Below are 22,604 nucleotides of genomic sequence, written 5' to 3'. Positions count from 1 at the left end.
AGATCTATTCTCAACGCATTCAACAAGAGTGATCGCAAAATATGCACTAAAGAGCATCCTCGGCAAGACCGACTTGCCTAGAAGAGTAGCAAGCTAAGCAAGTTCGCCATTCAATCTAAGCCACGAACATTATGTGATTGTGGTAAACCCGTTTTATGTAAGTCATTCATTTAGACAAACTTCTTAGCCATGTTCCATGTCAACTCAATGAATAAGTCTCATTCAAGGAGTAATCTGGTCATGTCACCAGTTAGTGACAATCGTCTATTAAACGATGATATCATTGAGACTAAAAGTTGGATGTATAAGAAGACTTAGCCAACACAATGAGAGATTTAGTTCAATAGATGTTTATTGCATGTTCAAAAAATACATGATCTGTTTAATAAATACTTATCAAATGTTGTCTTCAGTTACATATAATATCTCTTGGTAAACACACACAAAGAGAACATCTGAATTCACTTCCATAAGGTCTATTTCCGCAAAATTTTCTTGTAAGTGAACAAATGACGTGACACGAAAATCTTTATCAAAAATATTTTAGCAAGAGTGGAAAGAAGTAAAAACCAAAACCATGCATGCCTAATTTTAAGTGAGGGTCAGAATTTGCCAGTTTTAACGTAGGGGGAGCAGTCAGCAGCCAGCAGTGCAACACCTGCAATTTGCAACGTTAAGATAGTGACGTGGCAGTGTAACTGTTGGACAACCTTATGGACCAACAGTATCCTCCCCTATGATCCTTTTTGTGAGCATCATGAGGATCCGTGAATCGTGTTCGTTTATTATACGGTTAGTTTTTATCAAGTAATGTTTGTGTTTAATTTTAAATAAAAATATTTAAAATAATTATTGATCTCATGATGTACAATGAACCTACATGATTGACGGATCATCGGAATTAGAGGATCCGGATTCCTTGCTGGAGCCTTGGAGAGGAGAAGCAGCTATGGCGGGACAGTCTGGCGGGCTTATCCTTCTGCCACCGTTTCCGCGTTAAACTACACTCCTACCCTTTTAATTTTGGTCCAAACTACCCTCCCATCCTTCATTCTTTATTTACCATCCTACCCCTTGCCTTGCTAAATTCTCACCAGCCATTTTCTTTCAAAACACGGCAAATGCCCGTATTCCTCTGCGAAAACGACCTCTCTCATTTACTCAAACCACTCGATACGCAGCTAACCCTTGTTGATTTAATATTTCATACTTTTTACACGTTGATTGCCTTTCAACATGGTTACGTATGAATGGATCAGGATCCTCTGGAGAGGATCCTCCTGACCAGGCTTATCGGGCTGTTCAAATTTTATCCAACGGTTACAAATAAAGGATTCATCTAAAAGTTATAATAATTGTAACCGTTTGATAAAATTTGAACGGTCCGATAAACCTGATCAGGAGGATCTTCTCCATTTGTTCAGGAGAGGATCCTGATCCCGTGTGAATCGCCCATAATTTTTTTGACCGAAATAATAAATCCAAATTTCAATTGAAGTAGTAATTGACACATTGCAACAAAGCATATGATCCAAGTGTCATGAACATACTTACAATAGATTCTTTCGTATGGTCCCCGGCATGTGGCGTTCTTGACATGGGTGGGACCACGAGATGGTTTTCTATGATAAACAAAAAAAATGCAAAAGCTCATTTATTTCATGGAGGTGGATTGTCTGTCCTTCAATTCCTGTACTTTTCACATCTTTTTCTGTTTGTGTGGTCACGGTTAAGCCACATCAATTTTTTATATTGATTTTTTTATAAAAATAATAAAACAAAAAGTAATATGAATATAAAATATTGACGTGGCTTAACCGTGATCACACAAAATAGGAGGAGATGAGAAGAGTATGAAAATGGGAGGGCAGACAATCCACCTCCTTATTTCATATGTTAACCATACAGACAGTGATATGTTCCTCAAATAATAATGTAAGTTTGAGCTCTGACTTATTATGATCAAGTATTCATTTTGAGCAATGTCACGAGCATGTGCTTGAACACACACCATACCTTTCATGTTTTGCATATGGTTCTGGAATTTGACTTAATACGAGAAAAGGTGAAACATGAAGGGGCCAAAACATAGATGGACATTGGCATGTGGAATTTACAAATTTTTTTCTTTGGAATATAATTAGCATGTTAGGACCATGTTTCTGTCTTTGAAAAGGTGTCTACATGTTCTTAGGAAGATAAATATATATACAAAATGTTATATTTTCCAATATTTCTCTAGTTCAGGTTACACGAAAAAAAAAAATTGTGATTGCAAAACAATTTGGAGTTTAGGGACATGTGAGGGGCTTGTCAGATAAATGCAATATTATTTGAGTATTCTTAAATAATAACATTATCTAGCAATATCTGAGTACAGTGAAAAATTTTGGACTTTTAGTAGAAACAGTTTTTTCTCACAGCACTCAACTTCTTTATTTTATAACTGTTTATTCTCACAGCACAGCAAATGTAGTTTTTTTTAAAAAAGCACAGCCCTTAATACAAGAAAAAGTGAAACATGAAAGGGCCAAAACATAGGACATTGGCATGTGGAATTTACAAAAAAAAATTCTTTGGAATATAATTAGCATGTTAGGACCATGTTTATGTCTTTGAAAAGGTGTCTACATGTTCTTAGGAAAAGAAATATATATACAAAATGGTAGTAAAGACATCACTCAGTACTATGATCTGGTGGTATTTCTCTTCACTTGGAAGTGAGAGGTTTTAGGTTCGAATCTCGTGAATGACGAATTCGATACCAAATTAGGCTGCTCATTCAATGTACTAAAAAAAAAATGGTAGTGAAGACAAAGTCCTTTTCACTATTACATGTTATAAAACATTTTAGGTGGTCAATTTTTATTCTTTTTTGGCTGGGCATGGTTTGAGGGCACATTGAGAGTGTTTCATTCTTTTTTGTTTGAGTGCTTTTAGTAATGTTTAATAGTGTTCAGTAAAGACTAAAGAGATAAGTTAAACAATTACCTTGCCCTCCTTAAAGTTGTGGTAGTGGAAGGGTTGACGCTTTTAGCTCTGCTTGCAGCTTTTGATTCATTTTCATCTCTTTCTATTACACGGTCTGATATTATGTTGCATGTCTCATTGTAGGCTTCATTATGTACTCCTGACATCTTTGTCCTGGTTATATTATATTTCCAGTTCACTAAAAAAAAAAAGAAAAAGGAGATAAGTTAAAACTTAAACCATTACTTTTTCACATGCGTTTTGATGACAATAACCGAGTTTAGCATCTCTTCACTAGAACCATGATTCTCGACTGAAGAAGCCATTTATTTTTCTTATTAATGTGAGAAAAGTTATATTTATTCTTTACGAGCAAACTTGCACTTGTGTGGTCTCAATCATCCTTTATGATCAACATGTGGGATTTAATCAGGAAGTCTGAACTGAATGCAACACAATAGGTTGCCCTAAATTCTTTGGGAACCATAACTACTAGCAATTTAAAAGTGAAAAAAAAAAAAACTGTGTTTTATTTTAGGAGTATGATATCTACACATTCATTTTTACTTCTCATATAACTTTTTAATTTTCGGTTATTGAATCAGATAAATTAAAAAAGATAAGATGACAAAAATTAACAAGGAGTGTGTGAGAAATAAAAAAATGTGTGTGGACAGTACACCCCTTGGTTTATAAGGCTATTTACAATTTAATAGTTAAAGTTATAAGGTTAATTTTAGAGTCAAATTTGACTTTAAAATCCCAAATGCACATCAAATAAGAGTCAAATATAATATTTGAAGTCAATTTTGTAGCCAAAATTGACTTTAAATGTTATATTTTCCAATATTTCTCTAGTTCAGGGTACACGAAAAAAAAATTGTGATTGGAAAACAATTTGCATGAAAAGAGTTCAGGAACATGTGAGAGACCTATCAAATAAACGCAATATTATTTAAATATTCTTAAATAATAACATTATCTAGCAATATTCGGAGTACATCGAAAATTTTCAATACTCTTAGTAGAAGAAAATTTTCAATACGAGAACTTAATTAGCTGGTGGTCATACTACCATTTATTTTTCTTATTATTGTGACAAAAGTTGTTATATTTATTCTTTACAAGAAATATTTTAGAAGAGCAACTTAACTATGTGACAGAACGATCCGCTCTTTCGAAAAGCATAATAAAAAAAATTGTATTTGATCATATCCCGAGTGATGCTGGTTTCATCCGTAGTAAGAGATGCTCTAACCAGACAACCCTACTCAAGTTTCGGTCGTCTTGTAACTAGACTTGGTGGGTCTTTTATCCTTACTTGGGACAAATAATGCAAAGGGTACAAAGGTAAGTTCAGTGAAACACATTGCAACTGCTCTGAGGTGGCAATCCCGTAAATAAACCTTAAACGCGCGGGTAAATTCGAATCGCAATGAATCTAACGAAGATCGAACTTCGCCATCCTGGATATGCCCCAATTTTTCCCTCGACGACTCCACGCAGAAAAAAAAAAAGAAAAAAAAAAAATCCTTTTCACACAGGAAGAGAAAATCTAGAGAGAGAAAATCTTAGAGAGAGAGAGACACAAAACAAAGAAACCGGAGAAGTTAGAGAGAGAAAGTCGAAGACTGAGAGAGGGAAGGCAGGCATTAATGGCGGAAGGAGGGAAGGAGAGGAACTCGCACGGCGAAGACAGCGTGAAGCTGTTCGTCGGCCAAGTGCCGAAGCACATGACGGAGGCTCAGCTCCTCGTAATGTTCAAAGAGTTCGCTCTCGTCGACGAAGTCAACATCATCAAGGACAAGACCACGCGCGCTTCCAGAGGTCTCAAATCTCTCTCTCTCTCTCTCTTCCACTTTCTCTTCCACTTTCTCTCTCTACATTCTCTGTTTTACTTCACGATTTGGCTCTCTGTTGAAAAATGTGTGTATCTTGATTTGGTTAATATGTGTGTGTTTTTTGCGATTTGGACGATTTGTGGCGTTTCGAGTGGCTGAATTGGTAGTTGAAACCCTAATTTCGTGCTCGGATTTGTGTGTGTGTGTGTGTGTGTTTGCAGGGTGTTGCTTTGTGATATGTCCGTCGAGGGAGGAGGCGGATAAAGCGGTCAATGCGTGTCATAACCAGACGACTTTGCCCGGGGTTAGTGCAATTTGCAGCTCTGTCCACTGTACTTAAGTGTGCTTCTTTTGTTGTTTTAGTTTGTAGGCTCGCAGCTTCGAATTTCGGAGAATGTGATTCGAATCTAGGCTGCTAAAGTATGATTAGATGATTTCCCAAGTCATTCGAAACTGTATTCAATTAATAGTAGGAAGAGTAGCTGCGTAGTGTTTGACTATTTGTCGATCGCAGATCACGGTGATTTGAACTTTTAACAGTAACTAAACCATATCCACTGACTCAATTTGAGAATGTTGACACATGTGACCAAATGGTTCCGCAATTAATCTCCCATAGGAAAAGGTCCTTTGTTTTTTTTCCTAGTTAAATTGGAATAGGCTCCTTTTGGGATTTGCAGAGGGCTAGCAAATTCACCTTAGGTGCGAAATGGACATGTTGCCAATCCCAAGAGAGTGTTGTAGGATGGAGTTGATGAAATGCGTGTTGTAATTTGCAAATGGTAATGCAGATTATCCCACGTCTACTAAAAGTAGAGAGTATCAGAGCATGACCATGCATGAGAAATCAGCTACATTGCCCACAAAATAAAATTGGGGTTTTGGGGTTAGGATATAGTTGGGGCAAGCTTAAATATGGTTATGGTATCAATTTACAAAATAGTTAAATGAAGAAGGTTGTATGTTTGTTCCAGAAGATATGAATATCAGTGACCGGGATTAGATGATGTGAGTAAAACATTGAATTTGGCTGACATTGCAGGCAATCTTCTTTTGGTACAGTAGATCCACTGGAATGCATGATTGGCAGATTGATTGACAACTTTATATAAAATGTGTGCTTATGCAACTTGGCATTTTCCTGGCATAGGTCTTAGAGCGACTGGGAGAGCCAATGTAGGCCTTGCTGGACCTTCAAGTGGTTACCCTGCAAGATTCTCAGTTGGGCTCTTGCCTATGCCTGCTAATGCGACTTTAAACATGTATTACTTGATGAAAAACATAAAGTCAAATAAAACCTTGTTGGCTGTCCACTATCCCTAGGGCTGGTGCTAACTTTTCACAGTTTGTGCTTTTACTTCCTCTTCTTGTGTTTTTATTCTCAGTCTGATTGGAAGCTACCCTGTTCTTTCTGTTTAATCCAGGCATCTAGTCCGTTGCAAGTGAAGTATGCTGATGGCGAGCTGGAAAGACTAGGTATGATTTAATTACTGATTTGTCTTCTTCCTATGAAGTTTTGTTGAAACAATGCTTATTGGTTTTTTTTTTTTTTTGTCCATCCCATTTGTTTATTTGGTATTATATACGGACCCTGATTAATAATCGTTGCCCTCCCCTGCAATCCAGAACACAAGCTCTTTATTGGTATGCTTCCAAAGAATGTTTCCGAAGTTGAAGTCTCTGATCTTTTCTCTAAATATGGGACAGTTAAGGACCTACAGATATTAAGAGGTTCTCAGCAAACGAGCAAAGGTAAGTCCCACCACCCCACCCCACCCCACATAAGGAACCACTAAATATACTGATTCTCAACTAATAAATGAATTTTCCATGTACCCTTCTTTTGGCAGGCTGTGCATTCTTAAAGTATGAGACAAAAGACCAAGCTCTTGCTGCCCTTGAAGCCATCAACGGAAAGCATAAGATGGAGGTTTGTGTGACTACTATACATGTTTTGGTGGCTGGAAATGTATATTGAAAGCTTTTAATATGCATGTAGCATTGGATATCTGTATTTTCTTTCATTGGGAGAAACACATTTTTTTTGGGTTACTGATAGAGGGGGTCCATAATGATGGATGATAAGTCAGTCACCAAAGACTTGTCTAATTATCCTAGTGTATCAAGTTAATTAAAAGGCTTGTATGCTTACTCATTGACGCAATTATTTGAATTTGTTCTTGACATTTGCTTATGATAATGACGACTTGGAAGTAGCATGGATCTATTGGTACAAGGCTCTAACCCACTCTTATGGCTTGTTTATCAGGGTTCAAGTGTTCCTTTAGTTGTCAAATGGGCAGACACAGAAAAGGAAAGGCTAGCTCGGAGAGCTCAGAAAGCTTATTCCCAGGCTGCTAACGGGCCAAATGGTGATTCACAACATCCTTCATTATTTGGAGCCTTACCTATGGGTTATGTTCCCTCATATAATGGTTATGGTTATCAGGTCAGTTTTTTTTTATGTCTTTGTAAACTACTTTTTTTCTTTGTTTCTTTTTTCATGGTGAGGAAACCATTGGCACTTTTGTAGTTGTTTTGACATGTGAGTCATGACCTACCCTATATATGTTCATGACTTTATCCATATATTGTCGTATATAGTAGTGGAGTAATGTCATTTCATTTCCTCTATAGGCTCCTGGGACTTATGGACTCATGCCATACCGCCTACCTGGACTGCAGAATCAACAAGGTTTCCAAAATATGATCCCACCCATAAACCAAGGAAATGCTTTGCATAGAATCCCGCCCCGCAATATTGCCCCTAGAAATTTTCCTATGTCTCCTACGAGTTATATGGGCTCTGCTTATCCTGCAGTTCCAGGTCTTCGGCATCCGATGGTGTATCCTGGAGGAATAATGAGCCACCAGCCATTGAGTTCACCTGGTTCAGTGTCACCTACAGTTGTGAATATTAACCCAGCAACATCGCCAGGCACTAGTAAAAGTTCTGGGGGTCAGGTTGAAGGTAGTTATCTACATGTATATTTATATTTTTCAAATTAAAAATAAAGTTCTTGGTGGTGGTATTTTTTCAGTTATTCTTATCTTCTTTGATTAGGTCCACCTGGTGCTAATTTGTTTATCTATCACATACCTCAAGAATTTGGAGATCCAGAGCTTGCCAATGCTTTTCAACCATATGGTAGGGTTTTGAGTGCCAAGGTTTTTGTCGATAAAGCAACCGGCGTCAGCAAATGTTTTGGTGAGAACATTCTCTACTTACTTTTGATTGCCATGTGTGCTATGTGAAAATCTTTACCTCTAATCGGTCTTTGTTTTCAGGATTTGTAAGTTACGATTTACCAGAGTCTGCTGAATCTGCTATCAATATGATGAATGGATGCCAATTAGGGGGAAAGAAATTAAAGGTTCAGCTTAAGAGAGACAACAAACAGAACAAACCATATTGATTTGAAGGTGAGTTATGCAAGGACGCGAGTCCTCTGGTCTTATGCAAACCGGATGTATGGGAGTCACTTCATCAACATCGTAGGGTGGATTTAGCTGATCTGCAATTATATTGGTTATTCCATCCTTTTTGTAACTTCCTCAAGGGAATGAAAGCCCTCAAACTTGTAATTCGTGGTGCATACTGTGCCAATACAATCTGTAATTTGGGTATCATGAAAGTTCATTTAGGCAGTAACTATCAATTTATTCATTCTTCCCCTCATGAACATCTGGCTGTATACTTGATCTCTGATTCTTTTGTTTCACAGTTCACAGACATTATTTCGCATTTTCATTTATTTGTAATCTCATTTGCTGTATTCTGGTGACTTAATTAAATGTAAAGCTTGCTACCTCATATGCATTCTCGTTGTTAGAGGTTATTTTCCAAATTATGTGGCATGTGTTGAAGTAGCTAATGAACAAGCATTATTCTATCTGAAAAGATGTGTTGTTTAGGCGTGCTGGAATCACTTGTTAGGTAGAGTGGTTGTCTATGCCATTTCTGAATTATCATTTGAATGTTGTGCATTTGATTTATATGTTGATGCTATTCCGTGTTCTTCTTTGCCTCTTTGGGTGTTTTTTTTTCCATATTCGCTGTTTAGGAGCACTTGCTAATAATTATCTCTTTCCGTGTATGTAGAAAGTCGAATACATAAGTTTGTAGTGTACCAATTAATATATACTTGTCTCCCTATAGTTAATATTTCATGGCCTTTACTGCTGCAATGCTTGTGATTTAAGATGTTCTTTTCCAAGTCTCATCTGGTAATATGTTTTGAAATGTTGGAGATTTCCCTGGGCTCATTTTGTCGCAGATGTAGGTACGTTGGACTGAAGTTTAAGCATGTTTATGTCTCTTCTTAGTTGCATTCAAGAGTACTATACTGCTTAAACATCGCTGTTGTTGTAGGGTAAATGTAGACTCTGCACCTGTGTTCTCAGTTTTTGCTCCTTTGCTATTAACTATCAAATTACCAGGTAAGATTGAGGCGTTTTTAGGGGCAGATGAAAGACTTTGCGGCACCAGTATTACAGTCCAGATTGTCGCTGATAAAGGTATGCCATAACCTTGGACACATCATTTTGAAGTTTTGATTGACTTGACTATTATTATTTTTCCAAAGAAGAACTCTTTATCTTGTGTTATGGGATATCATCTCTCTCTCTCTCTCTTTTGTTTACTCCTGTTGTACCCTTTCATGCCAAGTCTCTTGAATGTTATGTTCCTTGGTCTACGTAGTCAGGAGTCGTGGTTTTATATAGATTGAACGATTGACTTGTTGCATGCTGTGGGTTGACAAATAACTTGCAATGGATTATATTCTTCAAGTTGAAGACTTTGGAAAGGAATAATAAGAATGCCGAAACTTAGATCCACTTGGATTGAATATTGAGTAGGGTTCAGGATGAGCAAAGTGGAATTAAGTTGCTTAGGGTGAAAGTATATGTCGAAGAAACTGGATTGAGATCATTTGTCGTCTGTCGTGAATGTAATTATTTGTTGATGTTTTTAAAATGCATACATTTATCATTATGACATTGGCTTGCCCTACAGTCGGCCAAAATCACGCTGGTGTGCTTTATGTTCAAATCTAACCAATCATATAAATCAAGTAATTATGTAGTTAATCCTGACATTGGTATGCCATATGAAGTAGACTGCCGTAATTATTTCATGAACATTTTATGTATCTTTTCTGCTTAAATCTAAACTAGATCTTGGTTGATGCGATCAAATAACTGACATTAACAGTTTTGAATGCTCGTAGGCTTGTAAACCTCTTGAAGTATCATCATGCTTGGATGTGGACCTCTGTATCTGTCCTGCTATACTCGGTAACTTTCTGCCCCCTTCCGTTGGATCCTCTACTGAAATTTTGAAATGACGATGTATGGGGGTCTACTGAATCGTGAATAGATGATTTGACGTGGATTTCTGACTGTTCTTTGTCTGTAGTTTGATATCTGCAGCTAGCAAAGCTTCATGGTGCTTCAGCTCGATGCTGCATCCCACCAGCTTTCCATGCTTAACGATTGGTGCATCTCCGAGGCCCATCGATGAATTCTGACTCTGTCGTCCCAATGTATTACTTTTTGTTTCATTTTGTTGTAAGTTTCATACCATATGGAAATCCAGCAGTGTTATCTTCTGATACAATATGTAGAAATTAATGCAGTGAGATCAATTGTATCTCGACATTTTTCAACGTGAATCCATAATATTTTGTTTGTTCGAGCTTCCTCAAAATCTTTCCCACGATCCTCAAATTGCAACGAGAATTGATCTCGGGTTTCATGATGCATAAAGAACATCACTTGCAGGGATGAAAGGTTTTGAATGCTGTTACGCAGAGAATGCAGAAAGGATACAGATAACAAATCAAATTTTCAAGTTCAAGCGATGTTTTTTCGCACGTCGGAGATGAACAGTAACGACGATTTCAGACTTAGACACAGATTACCCACTAACATTCTAATGAAATGTTAAGGTTAGACGTCCTAATCCTACAACAAACCAAACCATATAAGTTCAGCCCAAAGCTGAACCCTGATAGCTCACAAGCCACAAAACAACCACAAAGCAAACATTCCCTAGTTTGCTTGGTTCAACTAAATCCTCTCACAAACCATCACACACATTTACACAAAACAAACAACGCTGTAAGCACGAAACCTAAAATCCGCGGAGAAAAGTATGTCTAAGCACCGGAAAATTGAAACGTTGGTCAGATTGATCCACTGGATGCCACAAACGGAGTAGGTGAAGCCGAAACAGGCTCTATGAATTTGGCCTCCTCCTCCATTTCATCCGTGTTTACACAGGCTGTTGAAGAGCTCTCCGCGTCTATGTCCTGTTCTTCCTCAGATATCATACATTTTCTTGAGACCTCGTCCCCTTCGCTTGAGCTAAAGCCCGAATTCACATCCTTGCTATCAGAAAATGATGTGCCGGATTCTGCGTTGAAGCCCGAGCAACTTTGAGGACTCTGACACTCCCCACCCAGCTCACCTGTTGGTTGATCCAACATTACCAAACAACTTGTGACAGTTTTGATCTCATCCAATTGTCTCAAAAAGCATTCTTCTATCTCACTTAGTGACCGAGTTTCATCTCCATTTTCGCTTCTGCGGCTGTTGTGGGTGTTTTCATCACAATCTGATGTTGGTCCACTCAACTCAGAGCTACTTTCCATCTCTTGCTGGCTATCAAAGTCTCCATCCGTTAGATGATCAGACGAACGAGATGACATTGGTGAATAGGATCCAGTATCGGTCTCTTCACGCTCTCTTAGCGTTTTCATGATCAGGGTCTTAAGCAGATTCATAACTTGAACAGCATGCATCAAGGCCGTTAGAGGATCCGACATCTGCTAGGGAAAAAGTGTTCAAAAAGAAATTAACCACTCAATCTTAATTGTTCACAAATGCTGATTAACGAATTGTTTTTTGGGGCTTTTTTAGATTACCTGAGTCATGTTTGGAGAGAAAACCATGGCGATGTTTCGCGGGTTCATTTTGTTGAACTCTTCTTCTTCGACAACATCAGCCATCAGATCAACAGCCCAATTGAGCAATGCAGCCTCAGTTGGCTTCAGCTGCTTCACAAGCTCGACATAATCCTCTTCTGTTTCGCATTGCAGAACTTGTTCGGGGGACAGTCCATCTAGCACCCCGGAAGGAAGCTCTCGAAACCAGGCCTTAATCAGACCTGACAAGCAATGAACATCAACGTCATCCGGCACCATGCCCCGGTTCAGTTGGCTTCTCACAATCTCCTCTTGGCTGTTCTCGGGGTTTATACGAAATATTCCTTCTGCCTGCAAAACTTCCAAAAGGACTAGTTAGCAGACTGATACGGAAACAAGAACTCAAATGAAAGAGATTCACAAATGCACACAAAAGATGGCATTGATATTGAAAGTTCGGAACGAAAAGAACTTGTACCTTCAATCCTCCTTGTGAGTATAATCTCTCCTGCATCAACAAGAGAATGGTAGGAACACTATTTCCTTTCAAATCAAAAGACAACTGCATCGAGTCCACTGAGACACCGAAAACGCTTGCACTGCAAAATTATATCGATTTACAAGTTAAATTACACAAAAAAAACATAGGAAAATGAACCAATTAGAGCATCTAATCTCCTATGTTAACCTAAATTAACCAAACATGCAGTGATGAGCAAATTTCAACCTCATAAATCCCATGTTGGGAGCTTAAAGAGATAAATAAGTTCAAATGCAGTTCACCCTCATAAATCCACACTCATCAATCAGCTTAGTTTTAACTCTCAAAGATTCCTCAGACGTGGGCGTAGCCACATTAACTAGAGCAAATGCTTCCTTTGCATGAATTTATATCAGTTTAAATTATAGTATCGCTGGTATATAAAAAATTAAAAAAAAATTATCTCGGAGATTCAGAAACAGCCTAAATAACAGTAATTCAAGCATTCTAAGCAAAACCCATTTCGAATTTCGTAAATCTAAGACTACCCAGGAAGTAAAAATTTGAACTTTTTACTCACCTAGCACTCGGAACTCGACCCGGAATCTCAACCTCGAACTCGACAGGAAGACCCAGAAACCCGTTGAATCGGTCGAATGTGACATGGGTAATATGGCGGACGTTCGAGGGCCACCCGATCTCCATTTGTTGGACGGCGGATATGAGTTCTTCACTGCCTCGCTCGACATGGCAGGCCACCATGGATTTCCTTACAGCAGCTAAGAGAACTGCTACTAGAGAGAGCTGGCTTTGATTTTTTTCTTCAAGCTCCGAGCTCTTGCTGCTTCCCTTTGCTGCTCCTTTCACATTTCCACCACCGCACCCGCCGCCCCTTGTCACCATTACAAGCCCTGTCATCCTCTGTTGGTAGTGAGGAGAGAGAGAGAGAGAGTAAGAGGGAGAGAGAGAGTGAGAGAGAGAGAGAGTTTAAATCTGAGCGTGGATGGAATGGTTGAAACTTTTAATGCATTTGTTGGTTTCGCATCGAAGAAGGGGTTGCTGTTTTTGAAGTTCCAACTTCTTCCTTCCAAGTTCAAAAGGGCCAACGGCCACCCGTTTTTCAAATTTTACTTTATCTTCCATCTTTGTAACTTGACCTCCTACTTGGTGGTAATAACAAATGTGCCATTCTAAGTGTAACACAAAATATGTTCTTTTATTGTAACATATATTATGTGCTCAATCTAACTCTTAAAATCATATTATTTGTTATAATTTAGTACATTATTGCAGTTTTCACAATCCACTTTGGTGGTGGGGGAAATGTTATAGTTATAACGGTTCTGTAATGTTCTTTATGCCTATCTTATTTTGTGACTGACTGATCATCACGTGATGAATGATGCATAAAGAAGTGAAATACAAAATACATTATACACAAGTTATTCTATTCTTTAAGAGCTAAACCATACTCAGATCCAAAAGATTTTATTTGTTGAATGGAAATAGTTACCAACAACACAGAATAATTTAAGAAAATGAGTACCGAATTTTATATATTATGATCATCAAGTAAGTATGAAGTTGTGACTTTCATTTTCATGCTAGGTAGACCAAGTTGTGACTTTCATTTTCATTTTTATTGGTTATTTTAAATACTACTTTAAGGCTAAATTTTTCATTTTCAACCATATAGAGCTATATTTTATTTTTCTTGACATTTTATTATCTTTTAAGACCAAACTTGCCTACCCTGAGACCAAGGTATAAAATATTGATGATATCGGAAATATGGGTAGTCCAAAAACATGGAAATTTCAATGGAAATATCGGGATATTATCAATATCGATAAAAATTGAATAAAAACCACGGAAATTGTAAGAAAAACTTGGAAATTTTTATTGAAACTTTGCAGGATGTTTATTTAGTCAATTATCTATTAGTTTATCACAAAAAATTGGAATGTGTTTGTACCATACTTGACCAATCCCGAAACTACCGAACACCGGCCAACGCTATACTGTCAAGGACCCAGAAGAGTTCCCCTCCGACCAGGAGGCCAATCACTACTCGACACGTGTCAAGATTAGAAGCCAATCAGAGCGCAGCACGTGTCGACATCAAGAACCAATCATAACATGACACATGTCAATGTGACAAAGCTACGAGTTTTTCTATAAATAGGGGTCATTCCCCCACAATATTGGCTAATGCCATTTGTGTTAAATCATTCACAAGAACTCACTAAATTGAGAGCTTGATCCTTTGTACTTGTGTAAGCCCTTCACTACTAATAAGAACTCCTCTACTCCGTGGACGTAGCCAATCTGGGTGAACCACGTACATCTTGTGTTTGCTTCTCTGTCTCTATTCATTTACGTACTTATCCTCACTAGTGACCGAAGCAACCAAGCGAAGGTCACAAAACCTGACACTTTCTGTTGTACCAAAGTCTTCGCTGATTTTGTGCATCAACATTTGGCGCCGTCTGTGGGAAACGACACTTATTCCTACTCTCTTCAGCTGTGTCAAGCTGGTTTCTATCATTCGTACACTTTCTTTTGATCAGGCATCCCTCTCCAACATGGGAAGCGAAGGAAGCCACAGCACACAGAATGACACCCCCCTTGCACATAGTGCGAAACAACGAAAGAAGGAAGGAAAACGAGTTCTTCTTCAAGCTAAAGTCGATGAGTTGGAAGCTCAGAACAACAAGATAGCAATGAGGAATGAGGTCCTCCAGGAGCAATATGAGAAGCTCTTCGAGACACTCCACGAAGCTAGGCAAGCTCAGACACGCGAGCTTGTTGCCCCCGTGGAAGTCAACCATCAACTGGGTGCCCTCCAACATGGAGGGTCACATGCATTCGACATAGATATCCCTGATAGGGAACAGATTACCCCTCGACTTGATAATCAACATGAGGCTTCTCTTAACCCAGTTGCTTCGACCCGAACCATGAGAAGTGGAGGGAGACACCTCTTTGCTGAAGGGGCAGAAGGATCGAAAGCCGTCTTTCGCGATTGTCGGGATTTCCTGAAGCAACGTCGAGAGAATTCCATCCATATAAGCTCAAAGATTAATGACCCAAGGATTTCTGAGAGACTCGGTCCCCTGCCACGGCCCAAGCCGGCCACCAATTTGGGGAAGGGGCAACAAGTCCTAGAGAGACATGAGGGTACAGGGGACTCAGAGGTGTTCCGACAGACATACCCTGGAAGCCAGTACAGCGAGTCCAGGGAAAAATCACATGCCCTTGATCAAACCTTCCTAATTCCAATAGGAGATGGAGATTTACGAAAGAAAGCTCCAGTGACACATAACTCCGCTCAGGACCCCCTTGTCCTACAACTTCTTGAGGAAGTAAACAAGTTGAAGGCTGAACGTCAGGCTGAAATACCTGACTGGAACCAACCCAGGCCTGGCCCTCTTACAAGGAGGATCCTCAACACCCCCCTTCAAGCAAAGACAAAGCAAAAGCTTGGCTTGCAACTTTATACTGGAAAAGAGGACCCGATTGAGCACCTTAACCTCTTTGAGTCCACCATGGCATACCGGATGCACACCGACGAAGAGCGATGTCTTCTCTTCCCCTCCACCCTCTCTGGTGGAGCTCTAAATTGGTATTGTCGTCTTACACCTGAGACGGTAGACTCATTTGAGGAATTGAGGAAACTATTTGTTTCCCAACACATTTTCCAAACCGATCGCTTGCACTCTGCAGATGACTTGTACACTATCCGCCAGAAGCCAGACGAGTCATTACGTATGTATGCTGGCCGCTTCAGCCATGAATACTTCCGGTGTGCCGAGGCAGACGACAAGACTGCCCTCAAAGCCTTCACGGCAGGCCTACGTGATTGTTTCTTTAAATACATGATCAATGCCAATACTTGGAAGACTTACTCTGAGGTGATGGCGCAGACTTATAACCATGCCTCCGCCGAGGCAAAGACATATCAGGAGAAACCCCCTACAACCATCCTTTATCAACAAGTGGGAGGTGGAAGCCAGACTCACCTAAATGAGAAGACCTCGACTTTCCAAACAGCAGTGGCACCTCCCCATGCCTTGCATAATGCTTCGCCGAATCAACAGACATATCAATTTCAAGGCAAGAGGAATGATTTCCATCCTCACCACTCTCATTTCAGTAAAAAGAGTAAGGGACACTATCCCGATAACCAAGGGTATCGCCACAATAACGCTCGCCCCCAGGCAGTCAATGCAGTGGGTCAAACCCGCGTCAAGATACCCCCTACCCCAAGGTATGAGACATACACGCCCTTGAATGCCACATGCGCGGCCATTTACCCCAGCATAGCTCACCTGATACCAAAGCCAAAGCCGAGGCACCCAGATTACACGCCCCCGAATAACGCGGGCATGTTTTGTTGCTACCATGAGCATAACGGCCATGATAGCGAGAAATGTATCATCCTCCGTGATCGTATTGAAGCTTTGGCACGAGAAGGAAAAATTGATCAATTCCTCATTCACCCTCAAAGGGATAACCGTAACCAACGCCAGGTGAATGTCATATATTCCATAAGCGGCGGCACACCCATATCTGAATCTTCCAATAGGGCCATGAAAAACAGTGAACGAATTCTGAGGCCTGGTCACCAAGTGTTTCACGTGGAAGACATCAGGGGAGGGAAGTATCAAAAGCCTAACTGGGATCCGATATGTTTCTACCCTGAGGAAGAAAGAGGCATCATCTACCCTCATAACGACCCATTGATCGTGGAGGCTCACATAGCCAACTTTGATGTTCGACGAATCCTCGTAGACACAGGGGCTTCGGTCAATATCATGTTTGCCGAAGCTTTCAGGGCACTCAGTGTAGCTGAACACTTGCTCGATCGCTCGATTTCTCCTCTGATAAGCTTCTCCGGTGATATCGTGCAACCCTTAGGGAGCATACATTTACCCTTTACTATTGGTACAGGCCCTTACACGGCTACCATTACCACTAACTTCCTAGTGGTTGACTGCCCAACGACATACAATGTCATCTTTGGGCGCACAGGCATCAATGATCTCAAGGCTATGGTATCCACGCATATGCTGTTGATGAAATTTCCAACCCCCCATGGCAACGGCTACATCAGAGGAGATTAGCTTAGTGCACGATCATGTTACAACACTTCAGTTAAGCAACAACACTTGCCCGGACCCAAGGAAACCCTGTCTGTACATGACCAAGTCACAAAGACCAGCCTAGATGAAGCGAACTTGGATCTTCCTGATAGCAACAATCAACCCGATGATCCTCGAGATGACTCTTTCACCCAGCAAGCCCAACCTGCTGAAGAGTTGGAGAAGGTACCTATCTCAAGAGATTATCCAGATCGCATGGTGAAGATTGGCACCACATTGTCACCACCCCTTCGGTTAGCATTGATATCTTTTTTGAAAGAGAACACTGAAGTCTTCGCCTGGTCATACGAGGACATGCCAGGCATCTCTCCCGATGTCATCTGTCATCGTTTGAGTATTGACCCCAAGATCAAGCCGGTGAGACAGAAGCGAAGATCTTATGACGCTGAACGATACGAGGCAATGAAAGCAGAAGTTGAAAAACTCAAAGGCATAGGCTTTGTCCGCGAAGTCAATTACCCGACATGGGTAGCAAATGTGGTCCTTGTTAAGAAAAATCCGACCAAAGAAAGTCTTTTGCTTCAAAAGGTCTTGTGGAGAATGTGTGTTGACTACACCGACCTAAACAAAGGGTGTCCGAAAGATAGCTTCCCTCTTCCTCTTATTGACAGACTTATAGACTCTACGGCCGGGTGTGAACTCCTGAGCTTCATGGATGCTTACTCAGGATACAACCAAATCCTCATGAACCCTTCGGATCAAGAACACACAGCCTTCACTACCGACAGAGGACTATACTGCTATAAAGTCATGCCTTTCGGCCTAAAGAATGCAGGAGCGACTTATCAGAGACTAGTCAACTCAATGTTCGCTGAGCAGATTGGGAAGAGCATGGAAGTTTACGTTGATGATATGTTAGTCAAGAGCAAACATGCTGACCAACACATCACCAACCTATCTGAAACTTTCACTATTTTGAAGAGGTATCGAATGAGGTTAAACCCCAACAAATGTGCCTTCGGCGTAGGCTCTGGCAAATTCTTAGGTTTCATGATTAGCCAACGAGGCATTGAAGCTAATCCCGAGAAGATCAAAGCAATCCTCGACATGAAGGAACCGGTAACTTCAAAGGACATCCAGAGCCTTACTGGCAAGGTGGCAGCCTTAACCAGGTTCATTTCTAAGGCCACAGACAAATGTGCTCCCTTTTTTAAAGCACTTAAGGGAAGTAGGAAGTACATTACATGGACTGATGAATGTGCCGAGGCATTCAAAAACCTCAAGGAGTACATGAGTAAAGCCCCTCTACTCTCCAAGCCCGAGGTAGGAGACATTCTCATTATCTACCTATCGGTATCAGCTTCAGCCGTAAGTTCCGTTCTCATTCGAAAGGATGGGAATATTGAGCGACCTGTCTACTACGCTAGCAAAGCCTTACAAGATGCGGAGACACGGTACTCTAACATTGAGAAATTGGCTCTGGCATTGGTCATGTCTGCTCGAAAACTCTGCCCTTACTTCCAAGCGCACTCCATCATCGTGCTTACCAATTATCCTCTTCGACAGATACTCCAAAGTCCTGACACTTCAGGGCGAATGATCAAATGGGCAATAACGTTGGGTGAGTTTGACATCTCCTACCAACCAAAGCCAGCTGAGAAGGGCCAAGCAGTGGCAGACTTCATTGCCGACTTCACATATCCGGTTGACATTGCTTCTACAACTGAAGCAGTGGCTTCATTACCCTCGGAAGCTCAGAAAGTATAATCAACGACCTCAGCATGGAGTCTGTATGTTGATGGCTCATCCAACCAACAGGGCTGTGGAGCGGGACTAGTCTTGACTACGCCCGACAAAGTAGCAATGGAGTATGCTCTTCGTTTCAAATTCAAGGCATCAAACAATGAGGCCGAGTATGAAGCCCTTCTAGCAGGATTACGTTTGGCCAAACACCTCGGGGTTAAACAAATTGATATTTTCAGTGACTCCCAATTAGTGGTCAACCAGGTTACCAACAACTTTGATGCTAAGGACAGCTCCATGGCAGCATATCTTGCGCAAACACAACTTTTGCTCAAGCACTTCCACTACCAGATCACCCAAGTTCCTCGAGCGGCAAACAGTCATGCAGATGCCCTGGCTCGCCTCGCCTCAGCTGTGGAAGACAAGATTGGAAGAAAAATTCATGTTAAACTGTTGGCAACACCAAGCACCATGGCCGCAGAAGTATGCAACTTACAACAGGGGGATAGTTGGATCACCCCGATCTATAATTTCCTTGCTCATGGCACCCTCCCAAATGATAAAGTCCAGGCTAAGCAAATTCGATACAAGTCTACCTGCTACCTCAACTCTATAAGCGAGGTTTTAGCTTGCCATACTTAAGGTGTCTTACGCCTGCCGAGGAGGAAATCGTCCTTCGGGAAATACATGAGGGAGTCTGTGGAGATCATGCTGGATCTCGATCCCTAGCACACAAGACTTTTCGCCAAGGATATTACTGGCCAACACTCCACCAGGATGCCATCAAAGTATCCCGCTCATGTGACAAATGTCAACGATATGCGACTATTCCTCATTCCCCTCCAGAGCCTCTTACTCCTATGATCAGCCCTTGGCCCTTCGCCCAGTGGGGACTTGATTTGATCGGCCCAATGCCGGCAGGGAAGGGCAAAGTCTGTTACGCAGTCGTTGCAGTGGACTACTTCACAAAGTGGGCCGAAGTAGAACCCTTGGCAACCATTATTGAGGCAAAGATAGAAGACTTCGTGTGGAAGAACATCCTTTGTAGATTCGGCATTCCCAATGCGATAGTCACTGACAATGGGCGACAGTTTGACAACAAGAGGTTCAGGTTGTTCTGCTCTAAGTTCAACATCAACTTATGCTTTGCCTCTCCAGCTCATCCCCAGTCTAATGGACAAGTTGAGGCCATCAACAAAATAATCAAGCGCACTTTGAAAACCAGCTTGGACAAAGCTAAAGGCTGTTGGCCAGAATTTGTACCCCAAGTTCTTTGGTCATATCGCACTTCATATCGAACTTCAACAGGAGAAACTCCATTCTCACTTGCCTTTGGCACAGAGGCGGTTGTCCCTGTTGAGCTCGAGCAAGCAACATTCCGAGTCCAGAACTACATTCAAAGTGAAAATGACAAACAACTCACCCTCAACTTGGATTTAGTCGAGGAACACAGAAACCAAGCTCACTTGAGGAATGTCGCCTACAAGCAGCGCATCTCCAACTATTATGACTCTAGGGTCAAGCCTCGTTCTTTCAAAATAGGAGACTGGGTCTTAAAGAAAAGATTACTCTGCGACAGAGTCCCGAGTGAAGGCACACTTAGTCCAAACTGGGATGGACCGTATGAAGTCATTGGCATCAGTCGCCCTGGCTCTTACACACTTAGAAGCTCCGATGGCAAGACCCTTGGCCATCCATGGAACGCTGATCACTTGAAGTACTACTACAAATAGACTCACGATGTACAAGTGTTGAGCTATAGCCGTTCGGCATCCTATGTAATGAAGGCCATTTGGCAATGAATTCAATAAAGAGGTAATTTAGCCAACTCAGCCCTCACTCTTTTACATTCATAGCAAGCGATGCCGGAACCCTTCTCAATCAGAAAGCAATCCGTCTTCCACAGTCACTACAAAACAAGCAAATGAAGACCGTGTCAAGCGCCAAAAAAAAAAAAAAAAAAAAAAAAAAACAGCTTCATCCAAAAAGCTTCACCCGAAAAGCTTCACCTCCAAAGCTTCACCCACAAAGCTTCACCTAAAAAGCTTCACCCAAAAAGTTTCACCCGAAAAGCTTCACCTCCAAAGCTTCACCTAAAAAGCTTCACCCACAAAGCTTCACCCAAAAAAAAACTTCACCCGAAAAGCTTCACTTAAAAAAGCTTCACCTACAAAGCTTCACCTAAAAAAGCTTCACCTAGAAAGCTCCCTCTACATACTTTCACCATCAAAGCTTCACCATCAAAGCTTCACCTAGAAAGCTTCATCTACAAAGCTTCATCTACAAAGCTTCACCATCAAAGCTTCACCTAGAAAGCTTCAACACCAAAGCTTCACCTACAAAGCTTCAACACAAAACCTTGCTCCAAATAAACAAATTTTGTTCACAAAAACCAAGATGCCCTTGAACTTGTACAAAAACACTTGGGTAAACATAAACATTTTTTGTTTTACACCCACAAGGGCCCAAAATTTTCCTTCTTATTTATTCACTTATATATGTTCCCAAACATATTATAATAGATCCAACAACAAGCCAAAGTCCCAAGTTTCATAATGGACAAAAGTACAAGCAATTCATCAATAATGAAGGTGCTACAAAAATTGGAATCTGCCCCAAAATAGAAATCCAACCCAAGAGACTTTTTCTCTCTCTCCCTCTTCCGCCTCCTTTCATCTATCAAATTTCTGCAACCTCTGCTCTTCTCCAATGGAGCTGAATTTTAGACACCCTATAGTTCTTGAGCATATGAACAACTTTCAAGAAGGAACCATTTCTGTTTGAGCGACGGAAATTACAGTGTTGAAGCTCCAAACATGATAGTCGGCTTCTTGCAGATTTCGAAGCTGTTGTGATGTTTCGAAGATCTGGAAATATTTAACCGTTAGTTCATCCTGAATTTTTGATATGTTATGAAAGAGTCGATGAGGAACAACTTCAATGAAGAAAGCATACCGATCTGAACAAGAGAAAATGGAGTTTCGAAGCTCACAACAAATCTGACGGGTTGACAGAAAAATAATAACCAGTCATTCATCATACCTGGATTTCTGGAGTTATACTGCTCCGAGGGATCTCAAATTTGGATATGTTGTAGTTCACAAGCTGAGGAACAACTTCAATGAAGAAAGCATGCTGATCTGAGCAAGAGAAAATAGAGTTTCAAAGCTCACAACAAATCTGACGGGTTGACAGACAAATGATAAACAGTCACTCATCATACCTGGATTTCTGGAGTTATACTGCTCCGAGGGACCTCAAATTTGGATATGTTGTAGTTCACAAGTTAAGGAACAACTTCGATGAAGAAAGTATGTTGATCTGAACAAGAGAAAATGGAGTTTCGAAGCTCACAACAAGTCTGACGGATTAACAGAACATTGATGAACAGTTACTCATCATACTTGAATTTCTGAAGTTGTACTACTCCGATGGATCTCAAATTTGGATATGTTGTAGTTCACAAGATAAGGAAAAACTTTCATGAAGACGACTTTGCAATCTGAGCTATAGAGAAAGGTGTTATCTTGCATCC

General features: G+C 40.6%; 2 protein-coding genes and 2 long non-coding RNA genes across 5 annotated transcripts; 2 read left to right on the top strand and 2 right to left on the bottom strand.

Moving 5' to 3' along the window:
- Positions 1-4,077: 4,077 nt before the first annotated feature.
- Positions 4,078-8,625, top strand: LOC103432486 (RNA-binding protein BRN1). 2 transcript variants are annotated; one of them, XM_008370690.4, is made up of 9 exons: positions 4,078-4,797; positions 5,033-5,115; positions 6,236-6,287; positions 6,438-6,563; positions 6,662-6,741; positions 7,081-7,260; positions 7,449-7,782; positions 7,918-8,019; positions 8,100-8,625. In XM_008370690.4, exons 1-9 carry the CDS (start codon positions 4,626-4,628, stop codon positions 8,225-8,227), a joined length of 1,257 nt encoding a protein of 418 aa, XP_008368912.3. In that variant the 5' UTR covers positions 4,078-4,625; the 3' UTR covers positions 8,228-8,625. The 2 variants fall into 2 exon arrangements, with proteins under 2 accessions (XP_008368912.3, XP_008368911.3); XM_008370689.4 differs by having other exon boundaries at positions 4,405-4,797; positions 7,876-8,019.
- Positions 8,626-9,971: 1,346 nt separating this feature from the next.
- Positions 9,972-10,486, top strand: LOC139194580 (uncharacterized). Its single transcript, XR_011579554.1, has 2 exons — positions 9,972-10,109; positions 10,231-10,486. It is a non-coding gene; the product is annotated as an uncharacterized lncRNA (long non-coding RNA).
- A 143-nt stretch (positions 10,487-10,629) lies between these two features.
- Positions 10,630-13,368, bottom strand: LOC103432487 (rho GTPase-activating protein 2-like). Its single transcript, XM_008370691.4, has 4 exons — positions 12,802-13,368; positions 12,219-12,339; positions 11,741-12,091; positions 10,630-11,641 (listed from the first exon to the last, which is right to left on the bottom strand). Exons 1-4 carry the CDS (start codon positions 13,137-13,139, stop codon positions 11,000-11,002), a joined length of 1,452 nt encoding a protein of 483 aa, XP_008368913.3. The 5' UTR covers positions 13,140-13,368; the 3' UTR covers positions 10,630-10,999.
- Positions 13,369-21,531: 8,163 nt separating this feature from the next.
- Positions 21,532-22,604, bottom strand: LOC139194579 (uncharacterized). The gene is made up of 3 exons (XR_011579553.1): positions 22,293-22,604; positions 22,112-22,209; positions 21,532-21,936 (listed from the first exon to the last, which is right to left on the bottom strand). It is a non-coding gene; the product is annotated as an uncharacterized lncRNA (long non-coding RNA).

This window comes from Malus domestica, chromosome 03 (assembly GCF_042453785.1).
Source record: "Malus domestica chromosome 03, GDT2T_hap1".
NCBI lineage: Eukaryota > Viridiplantae > Streptophyta > Magnoliopsida > Rosales > Rosaceae > Malus > Malus domestica.
This window is presented reverse-complemented; position numbering and strand designations above follow the sequence as displayed.

Coding starts and splice junctions, on each gene's coding strand:
- LOC103432486 (XM_008370689.4), top strand. CDS start 4,626: ATGGCGGAAGGAGGGAAGGAGAGGAACTCGCACGGCGAAGACAGCGTG. Junction 6,564..6,661: donor TTCTCAGCAAACGAGCAAAG/GTAAGTCCCACC, acceptor TTCTTTTGGCAG/GCTGTGCATTCTTAAAGTAT. Junction 6,742..7,080: donor ACGGAAAGCATAAGATGGAG/GTTTGTGTGACT, acceptor CTTGTTTATCAG/GGTTCAAGTGTTCCTTTAGT.
- LOC103432487 (XM_008370691.4), bottom strand. CDS start 13,139: ATGACAGGGCTTGTAATGGTGACAAGGGGCGGCGGGTGCGGTGGTGGA. Junction 12,340..12,801: donor GGTCGAGTTCCGAGTGCTAG/GTGAGTAAAAAG, acceptor ATAATTTTGCAG/TGCAAGCGTTTTCGGTGTCT. Junction 12,092..12,218: donor ACTCACAAGGAGGATTGAAG/GTACAAGTTCTT, acceptor GAAGTTTTGCAG/GCAGAAGGAATATTTCGTAT.